Raw genomic sequence first — 13,812 nt, 5'->3', positions numbered from 1 at the left:
TGTACAAGGACTAAGTGTCATGCAGATTTAGGACAGGCAAGATCTTGTTATATTAGCACCATTCACCTTTAAGTGGAATTAGGAGAAAGCTGAGAATTTTCTCTTTTTTAGATGTAAGGTACTCAGTGAGATAACTGTTGCTTTAAATACATGGATCACAATTTCAGTGTACTTTGTGCATTCTTGGTAGCCATATTTAAAATATTTTTTTAAATGTGAAAATTTTCTTTCATAAGCAGGATGCAAGGAAAAAGATTCAAGGCACACAGGAGACGGTTGTTTTCTGGTTAAGTTTCACAGATGTAATCCTTCTGCAAACTATATCATCCTAACTTGCATCTGCTTGTGCTGTTACTGCATCAGGAAAATTGAATTCATTGTCTCTTCATGTGTTTCAGGTCGGCAAATCCCACCCTTAGATCCTCATGAAAACGGTAACAATGGAGCAATCAAACTTGGAAAGCAGACTTCACAGACGGGTAGGCGGTGCTGCTGACCCAACTTGATCTTTTTAGATATACTTGAAAAACAGCACCATTTGCTTTTTGATGGAGAAAGGACTTTGTGATCTCAGTGACGTGGCTCCTTATCTTGAAAGCAGTAATTTCAATACTTCCCATGAGCAATAACGCAAGGATCAGAAGCAGAAAGCTTGACTTCAAAGGGATTTTGCAAGACTGAGTTGGAAAATCCTCTCTAATATCCTGTCAAATTTACAGCGTCAAAGTACTCTGATTCTCTGTTTAAGCCAATGACTGTTTTTTTTAATAAAAAGATCTTTTTATATATAGATTTTAGATTTGCTGCAAAAACTTCTTACATTGCAAAGTGGACTTGGCATGTTTTTAGAGTTTTCTCAGTAATAATAAGATAAAAAAAACAACATAAAACCTGAATTTTGGCTTACAGTTTCTCTGCCATCTTTTTAGCTGGACTCTACTTCTGTATTTTTCTATAGCTGTAGCTTCATCTCACACTCTCAGTAAACATCAGCAAGAAGTGGACTGAATTGGCTGAATAGAAAAAAAAAAAATAAGGATCTAAAGGATGAGTGAGTGCAATTTTTAAAGGCTAGAAGTCAAAATCTGTGTCAGGAGGTGCTGTGTATGTGAAAGAAGGAGTTGTCATGAAGGACCCCATGCAGTTCCCAGCGTGCTTTGGAAAGAAGTGAAGATGCAGCTGCTGTGCTTTGCCTGGATCGCTTCGTTAGTTACTGAAATTGTAAAAAGAGCATAAATGCCAGCTTAATATCCACTGCTTACCAGGTTTCCTCCAAATCTGTGCCCCAGGCTATAGTTCTTTCTGCTCAAAGATGCCACTTCCCTGGTTTGTAAATGAGAGTGCCACACTGCCCCACTCCTTTGTGGTCTCACTGCAGCGCTCCAAGAAGCCTTCAAGTTGGAAGAATGATGTTTCTGTACAAAAACAGCTTAAGAGAGCACAATATAATTTGGGGTTAAGGGCTGGAACCTAATAAAACAAACCGGAGCGTTTCTTTACAAATGCAGTTCTGTGAATTTGTGGAGTCGCCTCTTCACCCACCTGGGGATGAGGAATGGAAGACACACTGCGTGATACCTTTGAAGCTTGATGCACTGGAAAATACAGTGTAGAAAAAAATATGCAATAGGTGGTTATAAACTAAAAATAATGTAAAACTGTGTGTGTTCTCCACTTCCATCTTTTATGAATGTGCACGACTGGGGTGGTAAAATTTGAGTTTTTATTGGAATTCAATTGGGATTCAATTTCATTGGAAATCGGATCTAGGGTAAGAATGCAGGCTTCGAAACCAAAGCCCAGCCTGCATTCCACAACATGAATTTATTCTCTTATGAGGAAAATTAAGCTCACTGCACATTTGTTGGGGGACTTAGGAAGAGCAAACAAAAGGGAAAAACAACTTTCTACAATAAATCATGAACAGGCAGGCTAGAGCTAGGTTACTGTGTTTATGCGTTAAAACCAGACCTTATTGCTTGGTTGTGAAATCGCTTTGATAAAATAGTGCTAATTCTTAGGGCTTGAAACAGAGCTGGATGAAATCAACAGGAACCTTTCTTTGTCTTCAGAAGGCTTGAAGTAGTTATAGGTGGGAAATGTCCCACCGGATTTTATCTAGGAATTTAAGCTGCATTGTTTTTTCACATATAATCAATTTCTCAGATATTTTAGACTCCTTTAAAAGCATGCATACTTGAAAATAGGTCCTTGGATAATACACAGACTCAGACAGTTACCATCAGAAAGGATATTTCGGGTAAACTTTCAGTTGTCACCTGTGCTGATGTATGATCCCCGTCACCGCTTCATTGCAGCAACTGTTTTACAGCTAATCTGGGGTTATTTAAGTGAAAATTCAGCAATCATCATTGTTAATAGTTGGGGAAGGAGATGGGCTCCTTCAGGGAACATTTCACCCCATCATAGTACAGGTGGGTCTGCCAGGGGTGCCTGGCTCCTTCACTTGGCTGTGGAGGGAAATGTTAACCTGGCCTTCAGCACTGAAGAAATACAGAACTTAGCAACATCACAGATCCATATAATTTACAGGATCTATGACTCAATGCTGCAAGAGATCTGGTTCTTCCTAAATGAAACCCAGTAAAAGGTTAGACCAGTTAGCAAGAAAACAAGGCGAGATCAAAACAACTTTTTTAAAGGTGTAATAAATTTTAGTTCAACATATAGTAGTTATGCATAACTGATTTTTAGGCTTTCATAAATCTTTGTGGTATATTTTTTTTAATGTGACATCTCAAAACTCATCGCATGCTACTAGAGGTGTCTGAAAGCTTTGTAAGGCAATTCTGCAAGTACCTTGTATACTCTAATTTCTGCTAGAGCTGGCAACTGATGCTGATCTGGATGGAGTAGATATTGTCTTGAGCAACCAGCTCTCAGAGCTGGCATTGAGCTGTATGTGAATCAGAACAGGTTTATGAGTTATATGTTAAAGTAGTTTAACATTGGAAGTTGTTACAATGGATCTCTGGCAGATTTTAAGATTCAAATGCGGGCAAAGTAGGCTCAAAGATACTTGTGCATTTGGTGGTCCAAATTTAAATCATCGTATTCTGCTTTTTAGTCAAGAAAAAGCTTTAAATGAATAAGGATTCTGACTAAGTTCTTGAGGTTTGGGTTACGGTGAGCTGCAGCAGGGATCGCTGAGTCACAGGTGAAAAAATAACAGGCCGCTGTGCTGTGCAGAGCCGCTCACATTTTATTCAAAGACAGGGTTCACCTTTGCTGGTGATGTTCCCTCTCTGCTGTCCGTCAAACCTAAAGCGCAGCTTTAATCTGCCTCTTCAAATGGAGGAACAGTTTGTTTCTAAAATTATTATCTTCAAATGTAAAATTCACTATTTCTGCTTCCCGTTGTTGCTTGGAAAGCACAACCGTTGTTTATAAACAGCCAGAAGAATGACATACCAAAAAAAAACCAAACTTGGAGTCAAAAGTTTCAGCAACAACCAGAATTCCTCTTAGTAGTTAACAATGGTTGGTGAAAAGCTGAATTACTGTACAGGAGCACCTGACTCTGTAGCTGATCTGCTCTAGTAATAACGCTGCAGTGCTAGGTTGGTGCAGCTGGTGCTGGATTCATGCGAGATGGGTTTTCTCAAGGGAGCCGTCAGCAGGACTGACACACGGGCTGCAGTGCCGAGGGTGTTTGGTGGAGCTGGTTTGCACCGTAACTCAAGACTGTGACTGCCTGGTTGGGGGTGACTTGCTTTTCTGGCTTATCATGAACTAGTTTTAAAAACAAGATGATGAAGGAACTAGTTTTCATATATGCTCTGCATATGTGTGTGTATATAAGTACAGGTTTATGTTGTTTATGCTGACACATAGTGTTTTTTCACTATGTCTGTTTCTGATATACTGCACATTGTATTCTGTAAGTACATTTTTTTTTGTTAATGGTCATTTCACCTTTATGGACTTAAAGTTACGGATCAAAGGTAGCGAGAAGATGGACATACAAATAGGTACAATTGTTGACTTGCCATTCTTACGCATGAAAATGGCATATGATAGAAAAAGCTTGTTTGCAGACTGAGAAATCTAAAAAAGGCCATTATTCAAGAATTGGGACTCAGAAGTAATAAAATTACACTAAAAAAAAAATTTTGTTCATGGTACAGAAGGTACATATGAAGTGCTACAATGTAACAGGGGTTTGTATCAATACCTAGAAGAGTTACCTGTCATCCCTTGTCTTCACTAATCCTTCATGGCACGCAGTCATAAGCGTGACCAGATAGATTATACATGCGAGTATTCTGACTGTAATCAGACCGTTTCAGTACAGTGATGATATATTTTACTATCCTATCCTTAATTATTTAAACCAGAGTCAGTAATAAATTGTACATTTAAAATCACCTGCTAAGTACTCTGTTTTGTTTATATAAGGGCTTTGACTGGGCTGGACCCACTCGCTTCATGTATGGGATGCTGCAATCTGTTCATACTTTTACCTTCTGTTTTACATATTAATTGTAGCATACCTAATAATATTTTTTGCCCTAAAATGTAGTTTTTGTGTTTTATTGAACCTACCATGATTAATGCTAATAAATGTTTTAAATACCTCTGATTCGGGGATGTCTCTGATTTCAATAAAGCAGAACAAAATAGGTCATATTGTTCACATCATTTGGTCTTGAAAAAGGGCTGTCTGCGGTCTGTGGATTGCTTACCTGGGCTATAAATGTTGCTTGGCCCATGTGTGGCTGCCTTTAGCAGAAACCGAATGCATTCCTAGGGGATCCTGCAGTGCGGGTGAATTTTCAAAAAAACAGAAAAGGATCATCTGAAAATCCCTTCGCTAAGCTACTTGATTTATCCATTAGAAGAGTGGCCAGGATCAGCCTGGAAATTCAGAATAGTAGCTGTCAGTAGAAAGTGAGCTTACAGTTACCACTTGCTTTGAATAGCAACCATGACTACTATGGCTCGTAAGACACTTTCTCTTTTGTATGTTTTGGGGTTTTTTTGGTGGTACATTTAAGTTTTTTTCTTACTTTATGTCCCTTGAACTTGTCTTTAGGAGTTAAGAATTAACACTCCCTTACAAAGCATGCAGTATTTCATGCCTGTTAGTCGTATTGTTTCAAGAGGTCTTTAAACTCACCATAAGTTTTTTGCACTGTCTGGTTCATGTTTTCAGAGTTGTTACCACAACTATGAAGACTAAGAATAAAGGATTGGTTTTTTTTTATGGAAAAACAGGTTTTGGAGTAAGGCTTTTCTAACTACCATAAATTCAATACACAGCACTACCCAAGAAGCACAGTAACTCAACAGCACAGAACACCATTTCTCTATGTAAGTAGAAACGAGTATTTCAAAGGGGGTTACACAGGTTGTGAGTTTAGTTACTGCTTCAAGAGACCTGGCAGGATCTGCTCCCCGCTTTACAGCATTCATAATCACGTTGAAGAAATTATGTATCTTATCTCCAGCTATGTGTAAATAAAAATGAACCCAAGTACATAACTGTAAACTGTAAAATGTGATGTACTTAATTCAAGGAAAGCCTAAGTGAGACCCACTTAACTATTACCAGTGTGTTGGAAAATCAGAAGTGAGCGCTATTTTTCCTTTCAGTGTGGAAAGAGCTGTGCCACTCGATGGATCAGTCCTGGCATTGTCAATGAGGTGTTTGACATGGCTTAGAAGCGTGTTCTTGTAGTGCTTCAGGTTAGTTTAGAGTTGAATTTAGCAAAGAGGGGGGAGCTTTACAATTAGCCTGAAAATAAACCTCTTCTGCTTTCCTTTTGAAGACTGAAGCTTGTGTCTCGTGGTACTTAAAAGTATTTGACATTTCAGCCTTCAAAATCTTCACGACAGCGGCTTCAGTCTTTCTGCAAAGAGCATCGCAGGACACCCTGCTGTGATCTGAGCACTGTTCTGAAATCAGGACAGCAAGGCTGATGAAGTAGTCTGTGTGTCTACTTCACACCTCCACCCCCTCACCCAATCTGTGAAAGTGTTTATGCTACTACCAGGTTTGTGAAATGGCTCCTTTCCTTGAAAGAACACAATAAGCTGCATGATTTTTTTTCCCTCCTCCTCAACGTTGTTTCACACAAGGCTACAGGGGAATTTTCTTAAAAGTGTTAAAACAGTTATGGGAGGATAGAGCAGCTAAAAGTATTTGTACAAATGCCTCTGTTAATTGGTGCCAGTTAGTCCCTAAGGACTCCGTATCAACGATACGATGCATTCGTGTGCGCTGGGATTCTTGACCATTAAGAAGATCTGCTTTTGATGACATCCATATTTTAACAGCTGGACCAGCACTAATTACATTGCTTGATACAAATGCTCTCTCACTGTCCAAAAGTAACACTCTTCAGTAGAAACTGAAATCAATGGTTGGCAGCATTTAGCAGGTTAAGATGAGAAGGAATAAGTAATAGCATAGTGTAACATAATGAAGCCTTTTTCATGTCTGAAAAATCGATTGCAGATGAATTTCTTCATTCTTGATTAAGCTCTTATTGCAAAATATCTGCAAAATTCTTACACTTCTGATACTACCAAGTGGATCTTGATGCAGATATGTTTGCATTATCACTTACCACTGCTGTGTATTTTGTAGGAATAGGAGAGCAGGCTCATTATACCAGCATTAATAACCACTGTGTTTTCCATACATATGGTGTAGAAGTATTACTGGAATTGTTTTGTAACATAGCTGTTGTGCAAACTTGAAGATAGTACACTGGCAGAACTTGAAGTGTAAGAGACCTGTACTAACTTGCATTTAGTGTCACACCGATGAACAAGTTTTTAATAAGATGTCATTAATCAATGCAGGAAAGTATACCACTATGGTGGAAAAGACTTGTGAGGCTTCTGGTTAGACAGTAAATATTTACCAGCTTGAGAAGGATTTATTTTTTTCTTACTACTAAATTACTCCAGCCAGAAATCATTTTTATCCCTAAGACTCCCTGAAGTATTACAAAAAAAAAAAGGTGCAAGCTTTCTTTGAAAAGCACTGACCTTGCTTTCTCAAAACCTCCCTGACAACCCAAGCTTTATCTTTCTCATCATCTGTCAAAAGTTGAGACACGCCTTATTTATGATGAAACACTCAACCTTTCCGATTGCCACACTCTGATAGTTTCAGAAAGCAAAAATGCATTTCCCCTGAAGTCCATTTAATTCACATTTATTTTACCCAGCCGGTGCCATTCCTGCTCCCTCCACAACAGTAAAATACATGTTTAAATAAGAAGATAAACAACTGAACCCCTGTTTCCCTACAGCACATGGAGTACTCTGGGGAAGTGATCTGTTGCGGACAAAGAGAGAGACAAACCCAGGGCTTCTGATTACCTATTGAAAAGTACCAATCAATAAGCAAGTTGCCTTACATATCTAAGACATGCCCTTGAGTAAAATGAACATCACGCTCCTTCCTCTTTTTCAATATAATATGAAGTGGGAGGCAAGGAATACCATTGCTGTTACTGACTAAATAAATTAATAAATGAATAAGAGGATAGTAACAGTTTCTCTTTGCTTGTTTAATGGGGTTGAAATGTAGGTTAAGCACCTTATAAAAGAAAACCCTGCTTTTTGTCATCTTCAAAGAATCCGGCTGCTTTGCTGATAAATACGTGTCAGGAGTTTTCACAGAGCTTTTGCAAGAAAGTGCAATGGATGCAACCTGGAGTACACAGTACATTTCAAAATCCCTTTCCAATATTCTGCAAAAAATCAAATCATCAGCAAACCTAGAATCACTACCAAACATTTAAGTTCATGTCTGTGTTTATCACTTACCATGTGAGACAATTTTGCACTGTAGATATTTACCAAAAAAAGCATAAAATGTGTATTAGGAATCTAATAAGAGTCCTCAGAAAGAAGAACATTCAAAATAAAGACTTAAAATTTTCTGTGCTATTTCTCGAGACAGTCAGGAACCCAAATGAGAATGAAATGTCTTTCCTGGCACCATTCCCTTTAGAGATACTATTTGTCCTCTGAGTTTTACCATACTCTGTAGGTCATTCCTGGTTCTCAGGAAAAATTTGCTTTCAAGGTGGCAACCTGAAGCGCCTGCTGGCACCAAACCAGCTCTCCTCCGGAATGGTTCTCCCCATGGTCACAGTAAGGAGGGACAGAAGTCTCATTAGCAGCTGGCATTTCTAAGAGAGGTGACTCAGCTTCCTGGTAGTTTTGAGTACAAAGGAGACTTTTGAGATATGCTGGAAATATGAACTTGTAATGACCTAGGAAAGAGTTTTCTACAGAGAAACTTGTTTCCTTGTGACAGAGATACCAGAAAAGGAAACACTATTTAAAAAAAAAAATAAAAAAATCACCACAGTCTTTTTAAAATTTTTTAAAATAGTTTTAGGAGGTGAAATTGCTGGAGAGGAAATAGGTTTCCTGAAATGGCAACAAAGCCAGAATGTCATGTTGATTACAAAATTCTGAAGTGGGAAAATAATGTTCAGAACTTAAAAGAAGGTGCAGACAACATCCTGATGTCCTACCCTGAAAAACACTCCTTGTGGTGGGTCACAGCCCCATCAGTGTGACAGAAAAGGAACAAAAGTGATGTCTGAAATAGAAAATTGGGATTACAGGTGAAAAGGATATCACATTATAAATCGTCAAATGGTGCATATACATGGTACAGCTGTCTTTACACCATCGTTACATGAGAGCTGTAGCTAATAAATGAGCATAAACAAATACAAGATTAAGAGTGCATCAGGTGGCTAGACTCCACCTATAAAAAATGATACCATATCTTTACCTGTGGGTATGACTGGATTTACATAGTACAAAGTACACTGAATAAAAGATGATACCTGTTCGTGCGGTCCTTGACACACCGGTTACTGAGTTGAAGCCCTGGACAAAGGGCTTTGGCTAACACATTCCACTGCACTTACGCAGCCACCCTGCCTACCTAGTTCAGCTTTTCATGAAGCTTGATTCTGGATGAATGATGTCTTGGAATGAGTAGTTCTGCACAAAAAAGGCAAAGTGTTCCAGAGAAGGCTATGGAAGAAAGGATGGGATGGTGATAAATGTATGCAAGTAGATTTGCATTGACCGATTCAACCACAGCATGTAGTAGGTACTTAAGTACTTGCTGCTGGGAGTATAAAGGCTTTACAATAACACAACATCCATCACTGAACGATAACATGGAGGGACTTTTATTTTACTTTACCCAGGAGGAAACTAATGACTTAGAAAATCCACAAGACGTGAGTCATCGAGTCATCAATGTCAGCAGGCATGTCTTTCAGACACCTTGCCTCATCTCACTGCGAATCACACACCAGTGAAAGATGCATACCATGGCAGAAAAATTGCTCCCTTCCTTGTATGATACACACAGTTTAAAAAATTACAGGGCCTGAAGCAACTCCCAGATTAGAAAGAGAGCCTCCGTCTGAGAAGCCTGTTTCACATCACATCAGTGACAGGGAGGTGAGGATGTCTGGGAGCTATGGGTTTCAAAGATCTAGGAAAGTGGTTACTTAGCTGTCTGGCAAGATGACTCGATTCATGTCTCTGGTAGTGCAGGAGAGCCTGAAGTTATTGAGGCTGTCTTCAGACAGGCTTGCTTTCAAAGAAAGACAGCTTGCTTTTTTTTTTTTTTTTCATGAAATGGTGCCAGAATTCCCATGAGAGGTCCCCATTCCCCCAGATATTTGAGGGAAGATGTGATCCCTGCCATTTTCAATCAGCATTGGAAATTTTCCTTCCATTTAGTGAGAGCTCAAAGGCATAACAAAATCCTGGATGTTAGATAATTCCAATGTATATTTTAAGCTAGGCAGCCAGAGGCAGGAAATTAGAGTTCAGGAACTTGTGATTTTCTTTTGGTGTCTTCAGATCATGCTAGATATAGAATCATAGAACCATTTCAGTTGGAAGAGACCCTCAGGATCACCGAGTCCAACCATAACCTAACCTAACTCTGGCACTAAACCATGTGTAAGCAAGCCATGTTTCAAGCTAGGGGGCCTATCTGATTTTATATACAATCATGTCATAAAAGGTGTGAGATGAGGTGATGGAAAAACTCTCTATCAATTTTTGCAGTCATCTGCAATTTTAAATAGAATTACTACTATAATGCCATAGTTGTAATTTACCTGTATCTTTTGTACTTGAAGCTGGTCTATGGAGAGTGAGATTTTGACTGATTATGAGTATAAATTGTTACCCTTCTGTCAACAGGGTAAATGCTTCCAATTCATGTATCCATCCTCTCTTCAACTGCCATCCTTCTAGGAAGCCACTGAATAAGAGCAATTCTGAGTCAGGGCTTTGAGGCCTTGAGGCCTGAGGTTGCTTTGGCATATGTTGAATTACCACATTGTCAGGCCTCCATGGCAACTTTATCACTTCCATCAGAACAGCCTGCTCTATTGCCTCATACAAGAGTAGGCTTCATGGGTGGTTTTCTGCATATTTAAGTTTTCCTGTGAGACAACTGCCAATGTATTTCCTTATGATGTCATCTGCTATCTGATGATGGCACAATGAAGGAAAGTGTTGTGTTTTATTAGCTACTCAACCCACATGAAGGCAACAAAGATGGTGAAAACTGAAAATGTGCAAAAGTGTTTAATCTCGAGTAAACTCTACTGTCTAGTTTCTAGGAAAGTAGTCAGATAATTGATAGATGTTGTTCTGGTCATCTCATCAAGCGAATTATTTCTGCTTGTGTTTAATAATGATTCCATCCATGTTATCCAGCCTGAAGCAATCAGAACTCGGGTCAGTCCTAATGTGGCCAGAAGCCTTCCCATCCTGTTCAGTCTTTTATAATGAGTTGTTACTGAAATGTGTTAAAATTGAGTCACTGGCCCAACTGAGTAATTCAGAAATCTCTATCCAGTTCATTCTCTAAGAGACAAACATAAGATTAAAACGTCATTTAACTTTTCAGTAACTATAAATAATTGCGAAGAAATATCACATGTGATGTCACTGGAATACACAAGCTTTCCCAAGCGCATGACATTTTTAAAGCAAGACGTTAATTCTCAGATTTAAAATGTGACTTAGTAAAAACATAATGATGCAGTTCCTTGGTTTGCTGTCCTTCAAAGCTATCCAGATTAAGCCTCCTAGGATTTGCTGAAGATTACGTGCCATACTTTGAATCTCAACTTAGAATGTGAAAATTGCCTAAAAAGTGATCTTTTCAGCTTAGCCATCCCTGAGATTGAACAAACAGTATTTTAACTTGGTTAGAAGTTCTGTTACTGATGCATAAACCAAAATCCAGCTCAGCTATTTCTGAATAGCTAACAAGAGCAAAAGCCAATGATTTGTTTTTTGCCTTTGATGTGAGTGAAAATGAATTCACCTTGGGTCTAGTTGCTGGATAAGAAAGCACAATTTTACCAAGCTACTTCAAAAAGCTGGATTTCTTCTGTTATAATAATGAAGTGATATGAAGTACTTTCACTTTCACTGTATGTGTGGGAGAACGTTCATCAATGAAAGCAAAACACATTTAAATCTTCAGGGTTGAATGCTCCCAAGAGTATGACAAAAATTGATGGAGAAGCTCTTGGAGTCATTCATATTCATTCTGAACAAACACTGGTGCACAGGGGAAATTTCAGATGACTGATAAGAAGTGAACAAGGCATATTGTAAAGAATAAATGTGATGGGTTTGGATAATTACAAGCATTACATAGACCCTGGGCAAAGTATTACTAAAGACAAACAGAACAAACAGAAATTAATTCATAGGTAGTAACTTATGTAATGTTTATCAATGTATTTTTTTACGGAAAATAGGTGCATTCAAGCAATGAGATGTGACTCGTATTTAATATACACGGATTACTTTAAGTCATTTGGTGTAGCACTGCATGACAATCTGGTAAAAAAAGCCTCAGTACTATACAAAATCAGTTTTACCTGTATCAAATGCTTTGCGAACCAATTAGCAGCTAGATCAGCATATTTCTACTCTCTTCCAATTGGTTATTTAACAGCTTCAAAGGTGCTCATGCAGTTCAATGTCTTTATCAGTGATCTGGAAGAAAACACATCTCTTTGCTGATAACTGCAATTGACACCAAGATTGCTGGGAAGGCAAAAATGAAGGTAATAAAGTGACATACAGGTATTTAACATGGTGCTTCAGATCTTAAGACAGTATTTAAAAATAGGAGGAGCCTCAATGTGGAAGAGATACTGTCCCCTGTCTGTGTACGGTGGGACGCTCTGAAGTCCCTGGTTCTGGCCTGGGGAGGGAGAGTGGTGGATGAATACAAGCTACTCTCTGATCCACTATAGATTCCCGTTTTCTTAATTTCTATTATTTGCCTTACATGGGGATGGAAAAAAATGCCAGGAATAGCCAGGCACAGGAAAAAAACCCCACCACATTCAAGGTTTGTAGTGGCTGACTCTGGTATTCTATCAAATTGCTACTAATGTCTGTTAAATTGGTTTTTCTCATACTAGGGACAAAGGAAGAAAAAATACACCTGCCTCATTTGAAAGTGAAAGGAGAAGAAGCTTGCTGGCCTGTCTGTCTGCCAGCCAGCCAGAAGAGAGGGGCAGGAGCAAAGTGGATCAGGAGAGAAGGAAGGGGAAAAAGCATGCAAACAAACAAAACCAACGGCAAAATAGGACAGAAGTAGTTTTGGGGTGATGGAGCAGGAGCAAAAGGGTCTCAATGCACTATGGTGTGTTTCCCTCTGAAAAACAGAAGTGAAGTGAGGCAACCTGTGGAATTAAAATAGTGATTGCACTGTCAAAGTCTATATTAAAAGGCATGTTCACACAATTTTTACAAGAATTTAACTTTATGAATTTAACAGTAAAACATCTATTTATGTATTTATCTGCAACAGGTAGGTAGGCAGGGGACCAAAGCAGTGGGTGATTTGGGACAGTCTCCTAACCTTCCTTTGGTGCTGGGGGAGGAAAATGGTGAATATTGACAGTTGTAGGTGGAGAGCAGAGCGCATGGTTGCAGTGCCCACAGTGTAGGTAGGACCTGCTGAAGGGTAGAAGGGTTGTTCACAGGGAAGGGGAGCAACAGGGAATTGTGCACAGCGCAACAGATCACTAGCCGATGGGCGCACATGGGTTGGGAGTGCAAAGGTCCCACATGGGGTAATCCAGGGCAGAGCATCTTTTGCTACATGAGGCTTTCCGCAGGCCTTTTCACCCTTTGCAACTTCAGAAATGCTGTTGGGTGTTCCAGCTTTGCCTCTGCAAAGTGCTCGTACCTGTTTTAAGGTGACCCACCAAAGTACCAGAAAAAAGTCTGAAAGGCATGTCCCTGGTTTTGCACAGTGTATCAATTGCATATTGCAATCTAACAGGTTCACATGCGTATCATTTGTACAATTAAGCTATAAATAATTCAGTATTTGGCAGTCGAAGATTCCATCAATAATATTATGCAGATTTTTTTCTTTTTTCTTTCCCGAATGCAAAGTAAATAAATATTTCATAAACAATCTCTCAGGCAGAGTGTTCAAGCTTGTGTGCAGAAGCTTGCAACAAACCTCTGCAACAAACAAAATGGAGCGGGGAGATGATTCTAGAAACCTTCTGTCTTTACTCCTAGAGGTAATGAACTAATCAGAGCAAAGAGATTTCATGTGTGTATTAGCTCCATATTAGTAACCTGAGCCTCCTGCATCTGTTAGAGGAGCATTTTGTGCACGTGCTTGTTTCCTGACACAAGACAAGGGTAACAGAGAATTTTCCAGGAGATGCACACAACCCACCAGTGCAGAGTGTCTGCGGGTGCCCACGGGAGCTGTGATTTTTG

General features: G+C 39.2%; 1 protein-coding gene across 2 annotated transcripts in view; it reads left to right on the top strand.

Annotated features, from left to right (window-relative positions):
- Nucleotides 1-4,603, top strand: part of RAB31 (RAB31, member RAS oncogene family) — a 69,360-nt gene extending 64,757 nt beyond the window's left edge. For both annotated transcript variants that reach the window (XM_065053133.1, XM_065053132.1), the window contains exon 7: nt 399-4,603. In XM_065053133.1, the coding sequence (XP_064909205.1) occupies nt 399-496 (98 nt within the window). In that variant the 3' untranslated portion in view covers nt 497-4,603. The remainder of the gene's footprint in view (nt 1-398) is intronic.
- Nucleotides 4,604-13,812: the final 9,209 nt, after the last annotated feature.

This window comes from Columba livia, chromosome 2 (assembly GCF_036013475.1).
Source record: "Columba livia isolate bColLiv1 breed racing homer chromosome 2, bColLiv1.pat.W.v2, whole genome shotgun sequence".
NCBI lineage: Eukaryota > Metazoa > Chordata > Aves > Columbiformes > Columbidae > Columba > Columba livia.
This window is presented reverse-complemented; position numbering and strand designations above follow the sequence as displayed.